Genomic DNA, 26,365 nt, shown 5'->3' with positions numbered 1-26,365 from the left:
TGTCTATGGATAGTTGCTAGTTGGGTCTTCTTATATGGGGGACTGAGGTTTAAAATGGCCTATTGATTATGTCACTCTGTCTGTATTTAAATAAATGGTATGGTGCTTTAGATCTCACTGTGTTTCTTACTTTTTTATTCAACAGGTTTTTCTTTTCTATGTGTGACACAATATGAATAGTTAGGAAAACAGAAACCAAACTAGGCATTTCAGCAGAGGGAATTTAATATAGAAAAGTGATTACACAGATGTTAGAGGCCTGAAGGAGCAAAAAAGAATAGAAAAATAGAAAGAAATAATAATGACAATAAGCTAGGGAAGCAGAGGAAAAATCAGGGGTTATCAAATCCTGGAAGCTCATGAATCTTAGACTCAGATCTATGAGGGATCTCAAACACACAGCAAAACTCCAGGAGCACTAGCAGAGAACAGCTACTGAGGACACAAGAACTGAACAAGGATTCTGGATACTGAACAGTGCCAGGGACACACCGGAATTCAGGCTAAGCAAGAGTGGAGACTTTGGTGAACACTCTGGCCATTCAGCTAAGGCCATTTCATAAAGGGCCGGGGGTGGGGGGGTGGGATTGAAATAGACCCACCCTAAAAAAGCACTCTAAAAAAGCATAAAACCAAGCCTCATATATGCTGGTAATTTAACTCCTGCTAGAACAAAACTCAAAACTCTTTAAATACCAATAACATAATCCACAGGATGATTCCAAAGTTTCTTACTTGAAAGACTAACAGAAGTAGGAGCACCTAAGTGGCTGAATCGGTTAAGCATCCAACTCTTGGTTCCAGCTCAGGTCACAATCTCACAGTTTTGTGGGTTCAAGCCCTGCATCAGGTTCTGCACTGGCAGCACAGAGCATGCTTGAGATTCTCTCTCACCCTCTCTCTCTGCTCCTCTCCCACTCAACATTGTCTCTGTTTATCTCAAAATAAATAAGTAAACTTAAAAAAAAGAAAGAAAGAAAAACTGACAGAGGTAGAATTTGAACCTAAAGGAGATTTAATGGAATGGCCAACAGCAGAACCTATCCATGACTGTGACCTAAAATTGTACCATTTTATGATGGGCTAAATGTTTTTTAGGAATCAAACCTTTCCTATGCACAAACATATAAAAGAGATTTTAAATTGACAGTTTCCTATCACATTATGGTGTTAATAAACCAAATTATAAAATAAAATAAAAACAAATAAGGCTTTCCCTATTCCCAATATTCAACAAGACCTTACTAGCTTATCCAATAGTAAATACTCAACCCAACTCAAGAGATTTACTTAGCACCTACCTATATGTTTCCAGAGTTATCTAGCTCACTGACATTGGTTTCAAGGAGGGGACATCCAAATAATTATTCTTTTCATGAGTATTTAAGTGCCTCTTAGGTACTAAGTACTAAAGGTAGGCACTGGGAACCCAAAATGAAACAAAAAATACGATTCCTGCTTTTCAAGGTCTCCTACATTACCGAGAGAGGTAGACACACAAACCAAAAGGTACTGCAACATAAGTGCTGTAATACAGAGGCAAGTACTAAGGGGGAAGATAAGAGGGCACATTTAACTTTCCACAGAGAAGAAAAGAATATCAGGATGGCAGAGAAGAGCATAGCTTTAATGTCCAGACAAGAGTGGATCATTTTTTGTATATGTCAAATGAGGATATCTACTTCACAGAGATGCTGTGGGTTTTAAAATTATGTACACCTACAAACACACACATACACACACACACACACACACACACACACACACACTCTTCTATCACAGCATCTGGTACACAGTGTATGTTAAATAAATTACCATTACTAGGGTGTGCAAGTTATCAATTTATTGGCTCTCCATTCCAAATCCACTCTTCTTTGCCCTGCACTTTGTGATACTGGACTTGGATCCTGCAAAAAGTTCTCCGTCATCAGGTGGCAGAATTTTAAGTTTCATCAATAGAAAGCACTGGAATGACCCCCTGCAAGGCAATGATAACAGTAAGACACTTCTGTTTCAGTTACTGATCCCTTATTATTACTATTCATCACTAGAGCCTGGCATCCACCTAGAAGCGTTCCAACTGGCCATTAGACCACTCTCTCTCTCTACCAGCAGCCATATCCAGCACATAGCCTCCAGCAATGGCAGGCCACTTCCAGAGGCCAGTCCTGGCCAACTCACATCCTCTAAGATGAGACCACTTCTAGAGAACAGTGCTAACCTACACCTCTAACAGGTTTCTTCTCCATCCGAAGGCTGTGTGTACCTATGACAGACACTCTGTCTTCTAAGAAGTTTAAATCTTCCTCTTTTCGTAGCTAACCAGCCTCTACTAGTTAATAATCCTTTATATTAAGTTTACCCTGCTCAAATAATAAGCATGGTTTCTGCTCCTTACTGCAAGTAAGGTCAATATAATTGAAGGGTGGGCTGCTGTGGGACAGGATTGAGAAAGATTAGATTAGGAAAATTTTTTTCAAAATCAGAAGTCAGCCTTCATGCTGTGAATAACAGGGGTCCATGGTGAATTTCAAGCAAGACACATGTCAGATTTGCATCTTACAAAAATCTCCCAGGTGGTAGTATAGAGAATGATAGGGTGAAGGTAAAACTTGGAGGGAGGCAAAGTACTAGAAGAACACTGTGACTGACGTTACTAGAATTCATTAACATTTCCCATTCCCTAGACACACAGGAACATGACATATCGCAGGCCATGCCCTGCAATTTCCTTGGCCATAGGAATGTTTATAAACTGCTGTGAATCACTTGTGAGTAGAAACAGCTAAGAGCTGGTGCTTAATTACCTACACTCCCTTCTGCTGCTGCAAACCCTGAGGCCCCACATTGAAATGGCAGAGTTAGGAGACAGCAGCCCTTGAATGACAAGGTACAGGGTCCCCTGCAGTACTGGTTTATGGAACATAAGGAGAAACAAGCCACTGAGATTTTAGGCCACTTAGATTTGGTGGTTATGTGTTACTGTGGCATCAACCAGCCTACGCTCTACTCCTTTGACCCTAAGGTATCCACAGACACATTTCTACCCATATTTAAATGTCAATGCAACAATTATATGGCATGCTTCCACCTAAATGATGAAATTATTCTTCATACAAATGAATATCCCATCACTCACTCCCCCACTCCCCAGATGACCCTAACAGTCACTATTTCTATTTTTGGATGATGTTATTTCGTCTCCTAGTTTAGTTACAATGCCATAAAAATATTCTGCATCCTAAATACTACATTGTAAAGTCAACCACCAACATTCTAACTAACATTAAAATATTAAAACATTCTAATATTTAGAAAGGTAAGAAAGAAAACAAATTATGTAGTATGTACAAACATTATACAATAAGTGGTTATCTATCACTGCACAGGAAACCATACCAGGACTTGGTGGTTTTAAAGAACAACTATTTTATTACCTTTTGTGATTCTGTAGGTTGTCTGAGATCATGTAGGCAGTTCTTCCACTGGTCTCACCTGGGGCTTCTCATCTGGTTGGAGTCATCTCTTCAGATAATAGGGACATTATGACAACAGGGTCCCTCTCCCTCTTCACGTAATCTTCCCACAGGGTCCCTCTGGTAAGGTAGTCAGACTTATTTCATGGTGGTTCAGGTCTCTCAAAAGTAAGTGTCCCAAGAGTGAGAAAGTGGAAGCGACCAGTCCTCTTAAAGACTAGGTCTAGGATTGGCAGAGCATACTTCTGCATTCCAGTGGTTAACACGAGTCACAGAGCAGTTCATACAGATGTAGGTGGGAACTACACATAAGCATTAATAGCAGGAGCTGTGGTTCATTAAGGGCCATCTTTAGAGCCTAGTCAACCAGAGGCCAGGAAGAAAATATCCAATATTACTATAGTCCTTATTTCCATAATTCTTGAGGCTAGAAGTGCAATGGGTGCCATCTTTAGAGGAGTCTACCAGAGGCCAGGAATAAAATATCCAGCATTACTAATTTCCATAATTCTTTAGGCTAGAAGTACAAGGGTGTTTGCTTCCCAAGGTAGCACCTACCTCATTGGATCGTAACTGTTTCCTGTTCCATATCCCCAGAGATTGCAGGCACTGGGGCAATCCCTGACACACTCTGGGAAATTAGGGATTATTTACCAAATAAGGACATTTTATAAATATCTGCACCCATGTCATTGCAATGAGTACACAGTTCCTTAGCTACTCAAGGCAAAAAAAACCTCAATTTAATATTAAAGTGTCATTAAACTCATTTGTAATCAGTTTAATTTTAAAGCCAGAAGAATATGTAGTTTTAATTATCATCCTAGTAAGTAGGATACATACATTGGAATCAACGAGGTTTTAAGTTTTACAGTTGTTTTTTAATGTATGTTTTAAAGTCACTGAAAAAGACTTCCCAACCCATCTTCTTGGCAAGGAATAATACTCAAACTTTTTCCATTTAAAAAATACTCATGAAGTATGCCTGGATGGCTCGGTCAGTTAAGCGTCTGACTCTTAGTTTCAGCTCAGGTCATGATCTTGTGGCTTCATGGGTTTGAGCCCCACCTAGGGCTCTGTGCTGACAGCGTGGCAACAGCTTGTGATTCTCTCTCTCTCTCTCTCTCTCTCTCTCTCTCCCTCTCTCTCTGCCCCTCCCCTACTCGTGCTGTCGCTGTCTCTTTCAAAATAAATAAACTTTAAAAAAATATATTAAAAAAAACTTAAATATTCATAAAATCACTATGTCAAAGAGAGATCTACACCCCATGTTCACTGCAGCATTATTTATAATAGCCAGACATGGAAACAACCTAAGTGTCCATCTACAGATGAGTGGATAAAGAAAATGTGGTACACGTGTGCTCACGGAAAAACTATTCAGCCATAAAAAAGAAAGAAATCTTGCATTCCTGACATGTATGGATCTTGAGGGCATTATGCTAAGTAAGACAGAGAAAGATAAATACAGTATGATCTCACTTATATGTGGAATCTAAAAAAAACAAACTCATAGAAAAAGAGATCAGATTTGTGGTTGCCAGAGGCAGGGGGTGAGAGGTAAGGGAATCAAGAGAAGGCGGTCAAAAAGTACAAACTTCCAGTTTATGAAATAAGTAAGTACTGGGATATAATGCACAACAGGATGACTATAGTGAACAATGCTGTTTGGTATATTTGAAGTTGCTAAGAGAGCAAATCCCAAAAGATTTCATCGCAAGGGGAAAAATTCTTTTTTGAAACAATATGAGGTGATAGATGCCAATAAATAAAATTTCTGTCACAGCCATTTCATAATATATATATATATGAAGTCATTGTGTTGTACCCCTTAAACTTATACAATCTTATATGTCAATTATATCAGTGAAACTGCGGGGGGTGGATTAAATACCCATATCTGCCAAGAAGTACGAGATCCCTCAAAACTTTATTTGGTTCATTATCAAATATCACTTTAATTAAAAGTCTTTATAACAGATTTAAAATAAAGGTTATAGAGTATAGCTTACATTATTATATACTTCCTGTATATTATCTCCTTGAAGGCGAAAGGTCTAACTTTAACGGTTTGGAATTTCTGTCAACCCAGACACAGTATTCTATGCATACATTTTTTTCATTCCCAAATTTCATCTTCTCTGCTGGTGGGATTACTAGTGACTCAAAGAATACATTAAGGTAAATGAAGTGGTGACGGAGAGAACAGTATGTCAGGAGAGATAGAAAGGTGATCTGACTCCACAGGAAGTGGTGACACACCTAAGAAATCAGTTATTTTGAGCATCCCAAGGCAGGTGCTTACTTTTGGTTGGGGTCACATATACATGATCTGATGGCTGAGGAGCGCGGTCAAGTAGACCCAGTTCTGACATCCTCAAGAACCTTTCAGATGGGGAAGCATTTCCAAAGAGAACACTTGTTTTACAAAGATCTGACAATGAATTTTTTTTTCTTGCCTATAAATTTTATTTGGAGATAACAAAGTTAAAAATAAGTAATGCTATTTTCCTACTCTTTACACCGTTTGACAGAAAATAAAATTTCAAACTCACTAGAACCTGGAGACTCTCACCACATATCCTGGGTCCCATTGTGGCCCTAACTTCCCTGGTCTCACAACCATCCGCATACATACGAGCCCATGGCTTGTGATGCAGCTTCAGCAGATATCCCTGATTAAATCTATTGTGTTCAATTATTACCACCCAGGAAGAATCAAGCCATGAGGAAATGGAACAAAGGTCAAGCACAAGAGAAAGGTGGGATACAGAAATTACTGGAAGGCTGGGCACATGAAATAGGCTAAGTTGACAGGGAATTCAATGGGAAGGAATTTAAAAGGAAATCCTGAAAACCCTAGAGCAGCAAAAAGGCAAAAAAAGATTAGGATGGACTTCCATTGAGAAGTTACTTGGAGGGGGGAGGGGGGATAAAATGTATAAAGGGGAAAGATGAGGGCAAACTTCACCTAATTCACAATTCTGTCTCCAGCAGTATTTACTCTTGCAAGCTTAGTGGAATTGGGGGAGAGGTGCAGAGACTATCAAGTTGACCAAGAATATAAAATCCCGACCTTGCCGACTCCAATGCACCTTTCTTTCTTGCATGTCACCTAACACTCACCTAGAAAGCACAGCACAAAATGAATATCCACTGGCCAGCTGATTAAAAAGCTGTTTTAAGAATCAGAGAACAACTCCCTTCTCAGAGGTAATCTCTCTACCTCCGCATCCTTCTGTGTTCCTACAGGCTCAGTTCTAGCCTCTCTCAAAATGTAAGCTTCCCACATCCCGGTCCTTCGGGGGTAGGGGGGTGTCTCAGTCATCACAGAAACTCAGGGCTCTGTAGGTGCGGAACCGTGTTCACATTAGCTTCTGGGGGAAAGGGGATGGAGGTGGGAGGGCAGGGGTTGCGCGTAACTGAGGTCATCAAGGTGGGGCTAGGTCCTTGGGAACTGGATAGTAAGCCGCAGCCAGACCTGCCCGTTTGCCATGTCCGCACCCACCCGAGGAAGAAAGAGCCAAGTGTCCCACAGGGCACAACTCCGGAGCACGCGTGCAGAGTCCAGCGAAGCCACCTTCAAAGCGGCCGCAGCCCCCCATTCCAGCAATAGGAGGCGGAGGGGGAAGATGGGCAGGATGCTCTCGCCTCACCAGGGTGTCCTGCCCTCCATCCCGGCGCTGAGCCCGTCCTCAGCCCAGTCCACACTGGGAATGCTAGGGCCGGAGAAAAACCCTAGGACAAGCAGACCAAGTAGAACTCGATCTTCCACCAGAGGACGCCTGGGGGCGGGGCGAGATGTGGGGGCGGGGCCGAGGGACTGGAGCCCCGGAAGAGCCCCTTTCGCCTCTAGACTGGCCCTCTTGTCCTCTCTCTACACTTCCAGTCCCGTTTCGGATTACTACCAGTCGCAAGGCTCCTAGGCTGGCTTCCTGCGAAAACTCTAATAGCCTCCTGCCCCTCCGCAAGAATGCATTACCTAGTGCCACGGTCACGGTTGCCGTCATAGGCACCCTCAACCCCACCCCTGGCCTGCCCGCGGTCCCTCTCTCTCCCCACCCGCACCTGCCCGTAACCAGCAAACTCCCTGGGCCCGCAGGTGTGGACAACGGCGGGATTCCACGCCCCGCAGAGGCCCACCAGCTCTGGGGAGGACAAGGGGAGACGTGATCCGGGGCCGCCCCCCAGGCTGATGTCCCAGGTGCGTCCGAACCCCTGAGTCACCGCTAGGCAGGACGCTAATGGCATGGGAGGCCCGCGGTGCTAGCCGGGGCGCCTCCTTGGCTTCCCCGTCCAAGTCCGAGGGAAGGAGCGGGATTCTAACCCTTTGGGGTCCTGCTGCACCACTGCTTCTCCACCTCTCTGCAAAGCTCTTCCCTCATTCCGGATCCCTGAAACCTTTAGAAGCACAGCTGCTGATTCTGCTGTGTGATTCTGCCTGCTTTTAAGAAATATTATGGGGATGGGGTGGGGGGTCAGCTGAGTTTTCTTGAATAGTTATGGTAAACTTTGAGGCAAAAATTTAATCTCAGTCGATGTCCATGGAGGAGTGGCCTTGTATGGTTATGGACCTGTCGTTCAGTAGTGTTTAGATTGTCCTTAAGAACCTCTTCCACTTCCACTTTCAATTTCCCTTGAAATTCACTTCCATAGAATTTAAGTTACTATTTATTACTGATGTGATATATGAGGGTCCACAGATGGTTTCTTGGTGAGGAGGGTAACCCCTGATTTCTATGCAATGTTGAGTTGAACAACTTAGCAGTATAAAGTATGTTTCCTGCCTGCCCTGAGGGAGGGTCAGTGTGATAGTGACCAAGTCAGTTGACTATTGGAACCAACTGTGCCCTTCTTTTCTTTCCAGTCTGTGCCTTTCAAGAAACATGGAGGTAATTCATGGCAGGCCCTACTGTTGCAGAGAGCTTGAAGGAGCTGACCTATTGTCAAACACCTTTTACTCTAATGAATTGCACACTCCATTACAAACAGCTACTCGCCCAACTGCCTCCGAGGACAGGTAAAACAAAAACTAGAGTACGTAAATAATTACAAAGGGCTTTAATATATTAGTTTATTTTTATATGTGAGAAAAAAAAAACACTCAGATAGAGGGCTCTTCTGTTTATCACACCTTAGGGATGGCATAACATGACAATTAACTAAACTGTAGTGTCCACATCTGTTAGGAACTTGATCAAAAGTTGGTGTGCATCTTTACAAGGCAGACATCAATTTCATTCACAACATTCTAAAATTCCAGAATGATCACTTCCTTCATTTGAAAATTAATCTGTTTTGATCAAACTTTTTATTTTATCAGGAGTAGTATAAGAGGTTCCCTATCATCCCCTGACACCATCTGTTCAAAAACACTCCCAGAATCCGTTGTTCAAGGTTGCCATTTAAATGTTTGCTTCACCAAATTTCCTGTAACACACTAATTACAAATTATTATTTAAATTGCATCTAACGTATGTTGATTGATTGCTGTTTATGGACACTGTACCAAATGCTTTGTATACAGTGATTCTTTTAATCCTCACAACACCCCTATGAGATAAGTACTATTATTTTCACCATTTTACATATGAAGCAACAGGTGCAAACAAGTAATTTTCTAAGATCTCAGTGCCAGCTCTCTGTATTGTATTTATTTGAATCATTTTGAGGAAAAAGAAAAAATCTCAAAACACTTCGATGGTTAAAAAAAAAAAGCGCCTGTATGGTTATTTTGTTCAGTTTGGTTTGGTTTTATTTATAATTTCACTTGATCAAATCTCTCGTTTAAGAATTCCTTCTTTAAGAAATCATACAGAAAGCCACCCAGCCTCAGTTTACACTTCCAAAATGGGACATCACTACCACACAGGCAGTCCATCCCAATTTTGAATGCTATTGGTTATCAGATAATTTCTTTCTACTGAGGACATTTTTCCTCCTCAATTTCTACCTGCTGACCCTGGTTCTTCTCTCCATGCAAAATAAGAATAATCTACCTATCATCTCCATGACAGCAGCCCTTCAAGAGTTCGAAGATCTTTTTGGCTCTGTGAGAGTTCTCTTTGCCAGGCTAAATACTGCTGCTCTGCAAACTTAACTCTTCCTTCTTGAATCTGGGCTTTCACCATCTTGATCAGACTTCCATGGATCTAGTCCAGTTTGTAAACATGCTCTTTATATGAAAAAAGAAGCTTTTCTTTTCCTAATTATAAAACTAACACATTCCTCATAAATAATTTAGAAATCCTGGAAATCCACAAAGAAAACAAGTTTTCCATTTTTCTAACAAAAGGAAAAGCTATGAAATTAAAACAAAAGGAAGAAAACCTCTGTACTTCCTTTATCCAGAATAACCACCGTTAACACCATGATATGTGTCTTCTCCATTTTTTTAACTTAAAGATCATATTTAACATATTTTGTAAACTGACATTTTCATTAAATGAAAAGGAATATTTTCGTATTTGTGGGAAAGAGGACTCAGCTCACTTCTACTAAGTCAGTCCTTGCTACACATGCTCTTCTGTTCCCTGATTCGCCAAAATGGCTGTCGGTCCTAAATTCCTACTCAGCTCCAAGAGTCATCAGAATCGGACGGGCTTCCCTTGAGTCAGAGGAAACTCTTAGCAGATTGTTCATGATCTGGGGATAGACAACTGTCCCTGGCTCAAAAACAGCAACATAAAATTTTATATTTGGTCAAAAGGAATCTGAGTAGGAATTTAAGGCTGTCATATCTGACTGAATTCACTAACAGCATGTATATAAGGCTTTTCACTGAAATTTTTATCTCTTCTACCTAAATGGTCCTATGGTTGGTTAGTAATTGGCCCCAAAACCTTTTAAATAGCATGAAATTTAAGAGAAGCATCTTTGAGGGGTGCCTGGATGGCTCAGCTAGTTAAGTATCCGACTCTTAGTTTTTGCTCAGGTCCTAATGTCAGTGAGTCTGAGTTCTGAATTGCGATGACAGTGAAGAGTCTGCTTGGGATTCTTTTTCTCTCTTTCTCTGCCCCTCCCCTGCTCTCTCTCTCTTTCTCTCTCTCAAAATAAATAAACTTAAAAAAAAAAAAAAGGAGAGAAGCATCTCTGAGAAAATATTGCTTTTTATTAACTGCCTATAAAATTAAATACAATATATGTTCAGTTACCTGCAAACTACAATAAGGTACTCCTTGAAGCAGTAGGTAGGTACAACCATGTTCCTGACTCCTAATAACTAAAATTTGCTTTCCCTTTTATTCCATATGAATTCTTTCCTATCATAGTCCCCAAATGGGAAAGCCAGGATGATCATGCATTCTCAGAACCCCCTTTTTAAACCCCCTCTTAAAAAGCAGCTGGACAGCATACAGAAGTTCCCTTTTTCTTCTGAACTGCTCTGAAAAGTGTCATCATGGTAACATTGGAACCTCTACTCTGTCAATGCTGAGGCTTACTTCTTCAGAGGAAGTTCAGGGTCTATGGCTCCCAGCTCAAACCTCAAGGTATCTCAAAGCAAAACACAACAAAAAGCTCCTGGCCTTTAGGGTTTACCCTTCATAATGATAAGGATGAACATGAGTCCTAGCATATGTTACCTCTCAGCAGTTTAGTTTTCTAAACTTGGATGTACTTAAAGGGATGCCTTTTTAAAATATCATAGTGTATTCTGAACTCCTCAATTTTAACAGCAACACAAAATGACTTCCTCACATCAGTGTACTTTTTCTTTTCAGAATAGGCAGCCTAGCTCCAGTGTTATCCAGCACTGGTATGCAGACAGAACACATCAGAACTACCTGAGCAGCTTTGTAAAAATAGAGAGTCCTGGGCTCTGATGTGAGTCTAGGAAATCTGCATTTTTAGAAGTTTTTCAGCTTACTTGGAGAACCAGTGGGCTAGCAGAAAGCACTGAAAACAGTAAGAAAACCAGGACTATGGCTGTAACTTCCCCACTGACCAAAAGCGAGTTACTCTTCATACTTCGGTTACTTTCTTCACTGGTGTATTTCATAACAAGCATAGTAGTCACTATTATATATACTCTGACTTGATCTCCTTTAAAAATATTAATAAACAGATGGTATTCTTTTATATTTCTTCCACTGAAAATTTAAGAATGGCTGATACTGCTATTTAGAATCAGGACAGAGATCTGTCTCCTTTTTCCATTCAGTTGGCATCTCCTTATCTCTAGCAAGTTCTCTAGCTCATTAAGCAAACAAACATCAATTAGAGAAGTGCCTTGAGAATTGCTTAAGATTTCATCATTGGTTCTCATTTTGTTTCTGAATTCATTCCACTGCTTTTAGATTCTTTAACTTTTTTGTTATTGTTACTACTAGTTCTCTGCCAACTAAAAATGAGAAAATGTTTGTTCTGAGCTTCCTTTAATCATTCCTTCCAATAATTACTGGCTAAATTCAGCTCCCCCAAGTAGAATGTAATACTCAAAACTCCACAGTGACTCCAAAGCAAGATGCTGGTTCATCCTTAGGAAACACATCTTTCTCAAAAACAAGTAAACATTTAATTTTATGTGGTCACAGATTGCAGTACTAATCATTTATTATTATTTTCTTTGTTATGGAGACATGTATTATTTAAGCTTTCACATTACTTAATCCTAAAACTTCAATATTTATGTTCCTAGTTCCTTCTATACAATGCTGTCAATATTAAAGCTGAGGGGGGAAATGTGAGACCCTAAAATAAAGGAGAAACAGGACTTATTTTTGCATTTGCCTTCTATTTTAAATGGATTCCTACAACTTACTGGCTTTAGATGGATACCAACCCAAATGACTGATTAACATTTTCTACTGGCTCATCTTCCTAGGACAATGTAATATATGGAGGTCAGATATTGAGAAATTGACTCATCTAATTTAAATATAACTTTTAAAACTTAGATATTAAAGCTTAGGTTGTCATTAATCAAATGTATTTAAATATTTTTCACTTGTCATGTCCTCCAAACCGTGTCTACTGATCATAGCCATAAAGCTGGTGAAAGCCTCAGAGGTCTGAGAGCTGAATACCGCCATCCCTTCGACAGCACCCTAAATCAATGGTCACCTAGATTCTCCTTGACTAGCAAGTGCAGAGATGGGCAAACTTACTCTGTAAAGGGCCAGACAGGAAATACAGGTGGCCATCGAACAGCACAGATTTGAACTGCATGGATTCACTTATTTGCAGATGTTTTTCCAATAAATACAGTATGGTAATATAAATGTATTTTCTTTTCCTTATGATTTTCTTAACACTTTCTCTAGTTCACTTTATTGTAAGAATACAATACATAATACATATAACATACAAAATATATGTGTCCACATGTGTGTACACTATTACAAAATAGTGTAATCAACTGTTTATGTTATCTGTAAGGTTTTTTGGTCAACAGTAGACTTAATAGTTACGTTTGGGGGAGTCAAAAGTCATACGCTGATTTTCAACTGCATGAGGGGTCAGCACCCCTAATTCCCATGTTATTCAAGGGTCAACTGTACTTTAGGCTTTAAAGTCTCTGTCGAACTACTCAACTCTGCTATGGCCAAAAAAACAGCCATAGACAATAGACAATATATAATGAATGGTTGTGGCTGCATTCCAACAGAATTCTACTGACAAAAACAGGCAGCAGGTTGGATTTGGCCTAAAAGCCATGGTTTGCCAACACCTATCTAGTGACTTTATGAGATAAAGCATTCCATTTATAAAAGACAGTGTTAGTTCTTCATTCCATTCAGCAGATATTTACAGGGGATTACATTAAGCCAAGTGCTATACAGGTACAAAGAAGTTCCACAGTCCATACCCCTCTCTCTGAGCTCCTCTCCCGTGTTTCTAATTGGATCCCGCTGCTCAGACAATACAGTCCAAAGGGCTTACAAGGCCCAGAGGCTCTGGTTCTTGTTTTCCTCTCTTGCTTTATCTCTTACCATAGCTCTTCTCTACTGTGCTTCAAATTCCTGGATTCTGTATTATCTCTACTGATTTGGCCCAAAATTCCACTCCCATTTGCTCAGCCCTTAAGATCTGGATAAGTTCCACTCAAATCTTTATACCTTCTGAAAGTCCAAAGCCTTCCTCAAAACGTTACAAATTCCCAGGGTGGGGTGGAGGTGATCATTACTGACTTTCTGACTTTGGTTTTTCCTTTGGTTCCACTTAATACTGCTTCTGTTCAACAACACTTTGACCCAGACGTGAAACATATTCTTCAGTTTCCTCCAAAGACCTCATCCACACAGAGCATTTGTGAGCCTGGTAAACTTCCCTGATCAGTTATAGGTCAAGAGGAAGAATCACATCACACCATACAACACATAACTTAAAGTCCCTTATTAGCTGTAACCTCTGTATTCTTAAAAGTCCCTGAACTCAGTTGTCACTAGGGTTCCTCACTGACTTTTCACCCAAGTGCAGTGTCCAGTCTCCTAATATCTTGATGGCTTCTCCCTTCATCTCCCTGTACTCCACTTACCTCTCATCTTCCTCTCACAAGAGCAAAACATCAAATCCCTCCCACAGCAGAGCAGCTTAGTCAGTCTTAGGTGGCTTGGTATCATACTGACACCCATACTCATAGAGTCTCTACCTCTGTATCAAGTGGCCTAACGAAATATTTTATCAAACAAAACAGATCCTTTCCTAAGAAGGGTTCTAGAGCCAAGGCTGTCAGAAATTTTCAATTCCATAATCTTTTTAAACTCTTAGCCTTTTGACATGTTATTCCCCCACCTAAATGTCTGACTCATTCTTTAGAACTCATTCCCCCAACAGTCTTTCCTCCAAAAAGGAATCTTGTTGGTCCTGCAAGGTACCTGGGGGTATGCTACCTATCCTGGACCACTCCAAGGTCAGGTGGTGGGCAGATGAAAATTTGGACAGAAGATAATAAGAGAGGTGGTTTACTTCTAATTTAGCTCTAATATGAGATAGTAATCTTTTGGAGCTTATTGTAGAGATGCTCTCCTTTAGATTTCTCACCTGACTGATTTCTGTACTGCTCACCCCACAGCATCCTTAAAACAAAAATGAAATTGGAAACAATTGGCACTGCCTTAAGGGCAAAAGTGGCTCCTGTGCTTTTTTTACCTCTCTGTAGCCCTATTTTCCCTTTTTTTTCTTTTTAATTTTTTATTTAAATTCCAGATAGTTAACATATAGTGAGTATCGGTTTCAGGAGTAGAATTCAGTGATTCACCACTTACACACAACATCCAGTGCTCATCACAAGTGCCCTCCTCAGTACCCATCACCTCACCTGTCTAGCCCATCCCTCACCCACCTCCCTCCATCAACCCTCAGTTTGTTCGCTATCTTTAAGAGTCTCTCATGGTTTGTTTCCCTCTCTCTTTTCCCCCCTCCCATATGTTCATGTTTCTTAAATTCTACATGAGTGAAATCATATAGTATTTGTCTCTGACTGACTTATTTCACTTAGCATAATATACTCTAGCTCCATCCATATCATTGCAAATGGTAAGATTTCATTCTTTTTGATGGCTGGGTAATATTCCATCATGTGTATATGTATGTATATGTATATATGTATGTATATTTATATATGTATATATATATATATATATGTGTGTGTCTATATATGTGTACACACACACACACACACACACACACACACACACACACACATACTACATGTTCTTTATCCATTCATCAGTCAATGGACATTTGGGCTCTCTCCATAGTTTAGCTATTGTTGATAGTGCTACTATAAACATCAGGGTACATGTACCCCTTCAAATCTGTATTTTGTGTCCTCTGGGTAAATACATAGTGGTACAATTGCTGGATCATAGGGTAGTTCTATTTTTGAGGGGCAGGGGCCTCCATACTGTTCTCCAGAATGGCTGCACCAGTTTGTATTCCCACCAACAGTGCAAAAGGGTTCCCCTTTTTCCACATCCTTGCCAACATTTGTTGTTTCCTGAGTTGTTAATTTTAGCTATTCTGACAGGTGTGAGGTGGTATCTCACTGTGGTTTTGATTTGTATTTCCTTGATGATGAGTAATGTTGAGCATCTTTTCATGTGTCTGTTAGCCATCTGGATGTCTTCTTTGGAAAAGTGTCTACTCATGTCTTCTGCCCATTTCTTAACTGAATTATATGTTTTTGGTGTTGCATTTCATAAATTCTTTATAGATTTTGTATACTAACCCTTTATTAGCTATGTCATTTGCAAATATCTTCTCTTGCTCTGCAGGCTGCCTTTTAGTTTTGTTGATTTCCTATTTTCCCTCTTATGGATCTCTGGTATTTCCTATCTTGTTAACAACTAGTCACTTTCAAAAAAGTATTTTTCTTCTTTTCTTTTCAGCATTTTGTTTTGTTTTAGTCTGTCTCCTCCAGGTAAATCAATAAGGTCAGACAGAAATAGATTTTAACTTCTCTAAGAAAATTTAACCCAAAAGTGTAATTGATTCCCTTTTTAAGATCTTCATGTCATTGTCTGCTCTCCAGGAAAACCACCTAGACAATAAATATCTGTAGCCCATCATATATTTGCATTATATATTTGCAAGACACTATGCTTTATCTTGGGGATTTTGTGGTGAGTATGGCAGAGTCCTTGTCTACAGTGACTTGTCCTTTTTGCTGTGCTATGGAAACTGTGATGAATCAGTGTTCTTTGTTCTCTACAACATTATACTGTTCATCTCTTGGCAACAGATTACCAGGTTATTATAAAAGGATAAAGCTTTGAAACAGCTAGGTGAAATACATGCATAGGACAAGCTATGTGGAAAGGTACCCAGAACTTCCACGCTCTGTGAGTGCACTACTCTCCCCACATTGCCATGTATTCATCAACCCAGAAGCTCCCTTCTCAGTACTTTTGGTTGTTTTCAGTGGGAATATATTCCAAATAATCTAGACAGCCATAACTGGAGACTTAAGTCATTAAATCCTTACTAATTAGGAAGCAGATTTTTTTGTCACGTATTCTTAAGTGTTTTGTGAGGCCTTCTTCTAGGCAGAAGCTTCCATTCTTGTGTCAATGGCTACAGTCCAGGAAACAAATCCATCTCTCTGGCTTCACTCATGCATGCACTCATTCAAAAGACATCCACTGGATATGTTCTATAAAGCATGGTTATAAGAGTGAACTGGTTAGAGTCCTTGCCCTCCACTTCCTTGTTAAGAACGAGCAGGAAGAGCCATGTGAATTACCAGTTTTTAAGGTCAGAAAACCCTACCAGCCAACTTATGAAATTTCCACATCTCCAGCCCACTGAATGGCACAGTTATAAGGGACGAGAAAACTTTAGCATGCATAACAATCATCTAGAGGGCTTATTAAAACAGATTACAGGGGCCCACCTCCAGAAATTGTGATTCCTAGGTCTGAAGCAGAGCCTGAGAATTTGTATTTCTAGCAAGCTTTTAGAGAGATGCTGATGCTTGGTCCATGGTCCACACTTTGAGAACCACTATGAAAGGAGCTCTAGATAAAGCTTAGGAGCAAATGCTTCTGCTCCTTTGCAGGACTCTCCATTTTTAAAAATCAAAAGATAATCCATAGCCAAAACCATTCAATGGGGAAACAATATTCTTTTCAACAAATGGTGCTGGGACAACTGGATAGCCACATGCAAAAAAAAAAAAAAAACAAAACATGAAGCTGTATCCTTATCTCACACCATGTATAAAAATTAACAACAAATCAACATGGATCAAAGACCTAAAGATAAGAGTTAAAACATAAAAACTATTAAAAGAAAATAGGGGTAAATCTTCATGATCTTGGATTTGGCAGCATATTCTTAGATATGACACAAAAGCACAAGAAATAAAAGAAAAATTGGTAAGCTGGACTTTATGAATATTAAAAACTTTCGTGCCCCAAAGAACACTATCAAGAAAATAAAAAGACAACATATAGAATAGGAGAAAATACTTGTAAGTCATATATCTGAGAAGGGACTTTATCTACAAGTTTTATACCTCAGTAATAAAAAGAAAGCTCAGGGCCCCTGGGTGGCTCAGTCGGTTAAGCATCCGACTTCGGCTCAGGTCATGATCTTGAGGTTTGTGAGTTCGAGCCCCCATTGGGCTCTGTGCTGACCGCTCGGAGCCTGGAGCTGCTTCAGATTCTGTGTCCCCCTCTCTCTCTGCCCCTCCCCTGCTTGTGCTCTGTGTGTGTCTCTCTCAAAAATAAATAAACGTTAAAAAAAAATTAAAAAAAAGAAAAAGAAAGCCCAATTTGAAAATGGCAAAGGACCTGAATAATACACATTTCTCCAAAGAACATACATGAAATGGCCAATAAGCACATGAAAAGATGCTCAACATCATTAGTCATTAGGAAAATGCAAATCCAAACCATAAAGAGATACTACTTCACATGCCCTAGGAGGGCTATACAAGAACTAGAGATGGACAGAAAGTAGATTAGTAGTTGCTTGGGGCTAGGGTGGGGATGGGCAAGTGTGGAAATAAACAATGGCTAAAGGGCACAAGGTTTCTTTTTGAGGTGATGAAAATGCTCTAAAATTATTGTATGATGGTTGTACATATTTGTGAATATACTAAAAACCATTTACTTGTATACTTTAAATGGATGAATTGTATGGTATGTATATTATATCTCAATAAAGATATTTAAAAGAAAGAAGTACATGGAGTACAACTACAAATCACCATCATCATCATCATCATCATCATCTGTAGGCCCTCAAAAATTTAACCTCATTCCTTCAGCAATTCGAGGATGCCCAAGTAACCAGTATCTATCATAACGTACCCAACACTGAGAATTCTGTGTTTTAAAAATGTAATCTAAAAATAATTTTAAAGCTTTAGGAATTTTAGTTGTTTGTCTTAGTGTGTTCGGGCTGCTATAACAAAGTCCTCCCGACTGGGTGGCTTCTTAGAAGCAACATTGATTTCTCACAGTTCTGGTGGCTTGAAGTCCAGGATCACTGCGCCAGCATGGTTGCATTCTGGTAAAAGCCTTCTTCCTGGTTTGTAGCTGGCACCTTTTTGCTGTATCTTCACATGGAGGAAGGGGCTGGCAAGCTCTCTGAGGTCTCTCAAGAGCATGAGTCCCATTCATGAGGGCTCCGCTCTTGACCTAGTCACTGAGTAAAGGGCCCACCTTATACCGTCACACTGGGCATTGGGATTTCAACACATGAATTTGGGGGACACAAAGATTCCGACCATAGCATTCCATAGTATTCCATGCTGAAGTGATTTCAAAAGTATCTCTTTTTTCACAGATATCAGGAATTAAGGGAGTCATTCCAACAATGTAGACTTCCATGGGGTGCTGACAGAGAATATGGTGGGGTAATACCCATTTCACTCCCTGAGGAGCACAGGCCAAAATGTGAACCTCCTCATGTCATGGGCAAAGGACATCAGCATTATGGATTTGGTGGAGAAACCTGGCCAAGGTAAATAAACTTCCTGCTCTTTACATAGAGATCCTTATTTTGCATTTTTCTTTGCTCTTTGTTTCCATTGTGAGTCTTGTTAACTTAAATCTACCTCCAAATTTATTTCTTTTACTATTTATGAAAAGACACAGATGGAAAAACTAATTATATAATTTCTAATTGTGAAATCTGTAAAAAAAAAAAAAATCTGTTTATGGATGTCTTTGCTATCCTGAGAGATGTTCAATTATTGTGATCAGAAATTTTGATTAATTCCCTTGCTAATCACATTTTATCTAAACTATATGAGAATATTCCAGAGAGATATTAAATTTAAAATGTTTTTGCTTGAGCAAATAGCTGGCCTCATTTGTATACATGTTGTTGATTTTTGGAACTTTTGATTTCTAATTTGTTCATCAATCTGTAGTCATTAGAATCTACTGGGCATTGTTTTCAAGTAATAAAATATTTCAATAATCACTTGTAACTCTTAAAGTCACTCTTTCAGCGACTTTATTCAAAACATATTAAAACTGAAGAGAAAGCAAAAAAAAAAAATCTGAGCAGGAAATTAAATGTCACATTAACTATTTACTAAAAATATGAAATTTTAAAAAACTATGAAATTTACTCAAAGCACAATCTATCAAACCTTCCCACAGAGCCTACCTACTCCTGCTTTATCCAACAATCCTGCTTACCTGGCTTACTAACAATCTAGCTAACTAGTTTTTTGTTCTAAAGCAGTTTCAAAAAATACATTAGGAAAGACAAGCTGCAGGCAGAAAGAGAAACAATAATGACATGTGGCAGCTAACGACCTTACTGAATAAAAAGCAGACAAATGAAAAGGCCTGTCAGTCCAATGGGAAAGCTGCAAATACTGACATATTACAGATAGCAAGGACCTCAAGATCATGAATTCATCCAACAGATTTCTTCAAGTCACCACTCTCATGGAACTTACGTTCTAATATAATATAGAGAGATTTATAATATCGTTGTACAGTAGCCACATTGTTATCCTGGTTTTACAATACATGGAGACCCAGAAGATTCAGTACCTTTCCCTGGATCACACAACTGTGAAGTTGTGGGACAGGGACCAGAGTCCAGATTTACTTGACCCCAAAGACCAAGTTCTTTTCATCTGTCCATTCTGTTCATCATTCACTCCAGCTATTCATTTATTCAGCAGTTTTGAGTATGGCAAGCATTGTTCCAGACTAGGGTTGTATGTATCTCTTTATGGACTCTACGTCTATTGTCCTCAAAATTTACAGATTAAAAAAACACACAACAGTCTAAAAGGATCAGAACTGTACTCACAGAATTCAAGAGTGTAAAAGAAGAGCCAAAGACAGGTTTCTTAAGGGAAATCCAGTTTGAAATGAGAGGTTTGTGTCTGGTGCCTCACTGAATGCAGCCCTAGGCCACTGGGAGATAAAGTACTTGTTCCAATTAGAATGCCCATCATCCCTGGCTCAGAAATGCAGGTTGCTGTACTATATTCTCTTCACAACTATGTTATATGTTATCACTTTGGCATATTTATCTCTTAAAAATATATTTAGGACAAAGTCCTATTTTCTGATACAATGCACATTACTTGGCAAACAACTACAGAATAGGTTTTACTTGTTTCCTAATAGGTAATAACTTCTGTCACAATATTTTCCTTTCTCCCCCAAAAGGGCCTTTTGTTTAATAACAGAATATTTTCCAGCTCTCTGAGGGGTCAAGCCTCATCCCGGTCCATATAAAATCTTGCTCTAACAATCACACCCTACCACCTTCCCTAATGGGGATTTTCAGTGGGGTGCTGTGGTGCCACACATTCACCCCATCCTCATGGGGAACAGGATCACCCCTTTGCCTCACCAACCCTCCACTCATATGACCTTATAAATTGAAAGTACCTGCTTCTTTTTTTTTTTAAGTTTATTTATTTATTTTGAGAGAGAGAAAGAGAAAGGGAGGGAAAGGGAAGGGGCAGACAAAGAGGGAGACAGAGCACCAAGCAGGCTCTGCACTGTCAGCACAGAGTCTGACATGGGGCTCAGTCTCACTTTGTGAAATCATGACCTGAGCCAAAATCCAGAGTTGGACATACAACCCACTGAGCCACCCAGGCGCCAAGTACATACTGCTTAGGAAAATGTCCAGTGAGAGGTCCTATGGTATGTCGTCTGAGGTTAAGAAGTTAAAAGAACATGGCTTACTAATGGAAATATAATCATATGCATTTATATATGCACGTTCCAATGCAATGTCCCTGTCAACATCAGTATTCCTTCCGGCATTTCATGACATAACCTATATCTAATTAAAACACTTTTAAAGGAACTTAAACAGTATCTACTTAACCAAGCGTCGGAAATTCAAAGTGAAATTGTCATCACCTAACTCAGCATCCATTCGCTTAGAAGAATGAAGTTACAAAGTAATAACAATTTATAGCTTTGTTTTCACTTCCATAAACACTTCTTCTTATAAGTTTGATAAAGTAGCAAAGTTTTTACTTTGTTTAAGAAAAAGGAAATGAATTTTCCTCTAACAACCTGGCAAATGTTAAAAAGCTGTTCGATAGATATACAGTGCTCTGTGAACTAACGAATACTTTGAAACTCTTGCTAACCAGCACCCTTTAATGATGACACAAGTAGTAGTGGTGGTGATAATGCCTGGAGGTTAATGCTTATGAAACAAAATCACAGAATATCCCTCTCCTGTTACCTAACAGAGAAATAAACAGGAAATTCACCAGCAGCCCCCAAATAAGAAAAGAAGAACGACTTTATGCCATTAATTTTAATATTATGTCAAGAAAAGAAAATTCCATGTCATTTATTCCAGTCCATAACTAAATGTTTCTCAAGAGGGCATCTGGAGCAGGACAGTTCTTTGTCCGGTATACTGCAAGATATATATCATCTCTGGCCCTCAACCTGTAAATACCAGTCTCATTCATTGTGACAACCAAAATAAAACCAGCACACATATTTCCAGACCCCTGGAAGTGCTGCAGGTCCAGAGAGAAGACACACTATTGGTTGAGAGGCATTATACCTAACTCCATCCCTATATTCCAAATGCATACTGAGACGAGTCAACAAAATCCTGATAATTCTCCAATTTGAAGAGAAGATTAAAAGACTGAGCAATCCTAATAGGTAATCCTATTAGAACTGAAGAAAAGCCTCAAGAGTAGAAGCCTCTATTTTAAAAACAACAAGATCTCAGGGCGCCTGGGTGGCTCAGTTGGTTGAGTGTCCGACTTCGGCTCAGGTCATGATCTCACAGTTCATGAGTTTGAGCCCCGTGATGGGCTCTGTGCTGACAGCTCAGAGCCTGAAGCCTGCTTCAGATTCTGTGTCTCCTTCTCTCTCTGCCCCTTCCCCGCTCATACTCTGTCTCTGTCTCTCAAAAATAAATCAACGTTAAAAAAAATTTTTTTTTTTAAATAAAAACAACAAGATCTCAAGAGAGATGAAGTTGTGCAGAATATGTGGTCTTCCAGAACACTGTGTTGACCTGAGGGAATGAGTAGAAGCCATGGGTATGGCTCCTTCCCTAAATGAAAGGAATGAGCCTTACAGAGGACATTTAATAGGACCTTAGACAGCAGTACCAAGAGACTCGGATTCCATCTGACACAATCTCAGCACTTAACTCTCTGTCCCCTCCATCCCATCAGGCTAAAGAAATATGGAGAGAATAATATTCAGTCATCAAGCTTGTAGCACAGACAGAAAGGCAAACTTATTTCAGATGACAGGATCAAGAATTCACCCACACTAGATCAGAGCAAATAGCTGCATTTAAACAGAGCTGCTCAATTAAATACATGTAATATGAGAAGAAATGATGAGGCACCAGGAATATAAAATTATATCTATATCTATATCTATATCTATATCTATATAGCACATTAAAAAACTAGTCTGAGAAAAAACATAGCCCAGGAAACAAAAGTAGATTCTCTCTTTTTTTTTTAAACTACATTCTTTATAAAGGGACTAAATAAGTATGTGAATCTCATAAAAGACAGGATGATTAGAAAATAGAATATTATAAAAGGGAAGACCACAAGGCTTAGGGAAAAAATAAGAAAAACACACAAAAGCACTCACAAATCTAGTAAAAAAAAAGAAGCAGCAAGAAACAGAATGGATGTGACTGAAAATTGATATAATGGCATAAAGACAATAAATCACAGAGAAAGCAGAGAGAAAAGATAAGGATATTAAAGCAATAAAGGAAAAAGTTATGGCTATTAAGAACAAGCATAATTATCGTAAGGAAAACTGATGTCCCAAATGCAGAGGATCTAACAAGTAAAACAAATAATAAGTAAATCTAACAGAAAAAGGTATTCAGAGATACACAAGAAAATTCCCTTGAAATTAAGAACTGAATCTGAAAATCAAAAGCATATACCATATAATGGCAAAAATAGAGTGGAAGTACTGACATTGAGATACAACCTGGTTATTTTAGCGAGAGAGAGAGGAAGAAAGAAAGGGAGAGAGAGAAAATGTAAGTGGGGGAAAAGAGCACAGAGAGAGAGAGAGAGAGAGAGAGAGAGAGAGAGAGAGAGAGAATCCTAAGCAGGCTCCACGCTCAGCATGGAACCCAATGTGGAGCTCTATCCACAACCCTGGGATCATGAGTTGGGCCAAAATCAAGAGTCGGATGCTCAACCACCTGAGTCACCAGGCGCCCCAATATTATTTTATTCATAAAGAAAGAGTTCTCTCAACATTCAAGCAGGAAAAGCAAGGCACCTACAAGAAGGAGAGGAGGCTGGCCTCAAGCATCTACAGCAGCATTCAACTCCAGAAGACCTATCTTCAAAGGTTTGAGTAAAAGTAAACATAACCCAAAGATATTGCATAACAATTGTCAATCAAGCATAAAGACTGCGATACAGGCAGAGTTTAGAGTAATAGCACCCAATGAGCCCTTCTTAAAAAAAAAAAAAATCTGAAAATGAAATTTAACAAACCAAAAAATAAGTCAAAATAAAGAACTCAAGAACAGAGATACTGTGATAAAAGGGTTGATGATGAACATTGAATCCATTCAAGCATGAGATGTCTGGACACTAAATGGTGAGCCCTGAATCCATTCACATGGTTGGGAAAATTATCATCATACAATTAGGTAAATGTTATAAACCTTGGCAAACTACAGATTAACTAAACAACCAAAATGGAGAGATCAGAGAGAGAAAGCAGAAGCGAGTGAAATGGTCTCACGCCTGAGAGTCAAAATTACCTAAGAAATAATAATGACTCCCAACATCCTAAATGTTTCAAAAACGTTTTCTTACTTTTACATGAATCTTTTAGAAATTTATGTCTATGTAGTGAAGAAATATACTTATGGTTCAGGAATTCCTACGGTTTTACACTGCCATCTATTAAGTGCTAATTAATTTTTTTAATTTTAATTTTCTTTTAGAAATTGAATGAACATTCATCCTATTCTTGAAACTTTGATTCTGACTACAGCTGTCCATTCCCCCATTCTTATTGCCTTACATCTACTTTTTAAAGAGAGACAGATATCTAGAATCATGTTTTACATGGTAGTATTTATATGTACTTTTTTGTAATTACTTAAACCTTTAAAATGAGAATGATGCCATTTCCATAAAAACAGAAAACAATCTCTTTTTTAAACAACAGCATTAATCAAGTACTTGTACTTGATTAGCCACACATTGTGCTAACTGCTTTATAGACATTATCTCATTTAAATTAAATTACATTTGACTTTTTCACAGTAAAACCACTTTTGTTCTTTTTTAAATTAAATGTTAGTTTCACAAGTTATCCATTTGTGTCAGGAGTTTTAGTTGCAAAAACAGAATCGGTTCTGACTAGTTTAAGAAGAGGATCTACCAGAGGATATTAGGTTAACTCACAAAACTGTGGGAGGGCTAGAGAAATAGGCTAATTGCTAAGCTTCCGGGAATAATATCCAGACTCATTCTGGAGACTCGCCTCCTCAGGAAAGAGCTTATGCTAAAACTGGGCGGCTCTGCTGCTACCTTATTAGCAATATGGATGCCCCCCTTGAAGCCTGTGTTTTTAGGCTACTCACATTCAAATCAAAGTCTGGTTGCAGATATGGATGACTGGCTCGCTGGTTGCTCAAGGGGCTGGAAAGTGGATTCTTCCTGGGCAAGTGGGATATTCAAAATGTGAAAAACTAACAGAATACCGAGAGGGTACTGTAAAGATGTCAGCCACCTGTGCCAGTTGACTGTCACACTAAATAACAGCAGCAAAAACAGTATCATGCTTTCCTACTCAACATGTGGTCCATGCACCAGCAGCATTGAGTACCATCTAGAAAATGATAATGCAAAATCTTGGACCCCACCCCAGATTGACTGAGACAGAATCTGCATTTTAATAAAATCCCTCAGGTAATTCTAACATGCAGTGAAGTTTGAGAACGGCTGCCAATGCAAGACGTTTTCATGAAAATGCACTCACCTCCCCCAACGGGGAAACCCAGAGTCTCATCAGTGCCTGCATCCAGCTCCAAGTCCAAGATCTCTGGGTGACGTTCTCCTCTAGTTCAGTCATAATCTTGCCCTGACAGTTCACAGCTACACACTTAATGAAGTAAACCGTCACCAACACCCTATATAGAATGATAAGGAAATAAGGGAAAAGGGTGAATGAAAAAATAAAATTAGTTAATATATAAATATATTATATATAAATATATTATAAACTTTGTAGTAATTATATATTATGATATATAAAACATATAGAAAAATATATTAAGTGTGTGTGTATATATATATAGAATATATATACTATATATATACAATATATATAGAATATATATAGAATATAGAATATATTCTATAGAATATATATAGAATATATAGAATATATATATATATATAGAATATAGAGAGAGAGAATAACATAATTATATACATAGCCAAGTTCACTTGCCCTCAGCAAGCACCTGGGCTGGTACAAGTTCATTACAAGTGGGGTACCCCCCAATGTTGTTCCTGAGAAATCTAAGCAATTAGTGGTTTTACCTGTGTGAGGCTGCTCCAGTATTCCATTAAATTTATGCCACTAGAGGCAATACTAAGAGGTGTCCAAAAGATTCTTTAGGTTCTAAAAATACTTTTGCCCATGACTGCACAGCAACAGTCCTCTTGCCCTTGACATTCAGAATCAATCATCCCAATCTACTTCTTGCCTGTTTTCTCCAATCATAAGGAGCCTCCAATTACCACATCATCAATTCAACTTCCAATTCAGTGGGACCATTGTGTCTTCTCATGGTAGCATTTCTCCCTTGACCTCAAACCCAGCAAAACTCAAAGGGGTTGGGAAGGAAGTAACATTTTTCTCAAGTGTAACAGTAAGTATAATAGTGAGAGGTTCCACTCTGACCCTTTGCTTTTTAGACCATCCGCTCTGGCTATGAGAGACACCACTTCTTGG

General features: G+C 39.1%; 1 protein-coding gene and 1 long non-coding RNA gene across 2 annotated transcripts in view; one reads left to right on the top strand and one right to left on the bottom strand.

The window, feature by feature from the left end:
- Nucleotides 1-1,823: 1,823 nt before the first annotated feature.
- Nucleotides 1,824-3,521, bottom strand: LOC132679296 (uncharacterized). The gene is made up of 2 exons (XR_009610064.3): nucleotides 3,438-3,521; nucleotides 1,824-1,978 (listed from the first exon to the last, which is right to left on the bottom strand). It is a non-coding gene; the product is annotated as an uncharacterized LOC132679296 (long non-coding RNA).
- Nucleotides 3,522-7,359: 3,838 nt separating this feature from the next.
- The window catches only part of SPMIP4 (sperm microtubule inner protein 4), a 43,155-nt gene continuing 24,149 nt past the window's right edge, over nucleotides 7,360-26,365 (top strand). The window contains exons 1-3 of the mRNA XM_060632742.3: nucleotides 7,360-7,680; nucleotides 8,344-8,496; nucleotides 18,714-18,890. Coding sequence (XP_060488725.2) covers nucleotides 8,363-8,496; nucleotides 18,714-18,890 — 311 coding nt within the window. The 5' untranslated portion in view covers nucleotides 7,360-7,680; nucleotides 8,344-8,362. The remainder of the gene's footprint in view (nucleotides 7,681-8,343; nucleotides 8,497-18,713; nucleotides 18,891-26,365) is intronic.

This window comes from Panthera onca, chromosome A2 (assembly GCF_046562875.1).
Source record: "Panthera onca isolate mPanOnc1 chromosome A2, mPanOnc1 haplotype 2, whole genome shotgun sequence".
In the NCBI taxonomy this organism is placed as follows: Eukaryota; Metazoa; Chordata; class Mammalia; order Carnivora; family Felidae; genus Panthera; species Panthera onca.
This window is presented reverse-complemented; position numbering and strand designations above follow the sequence as displayed.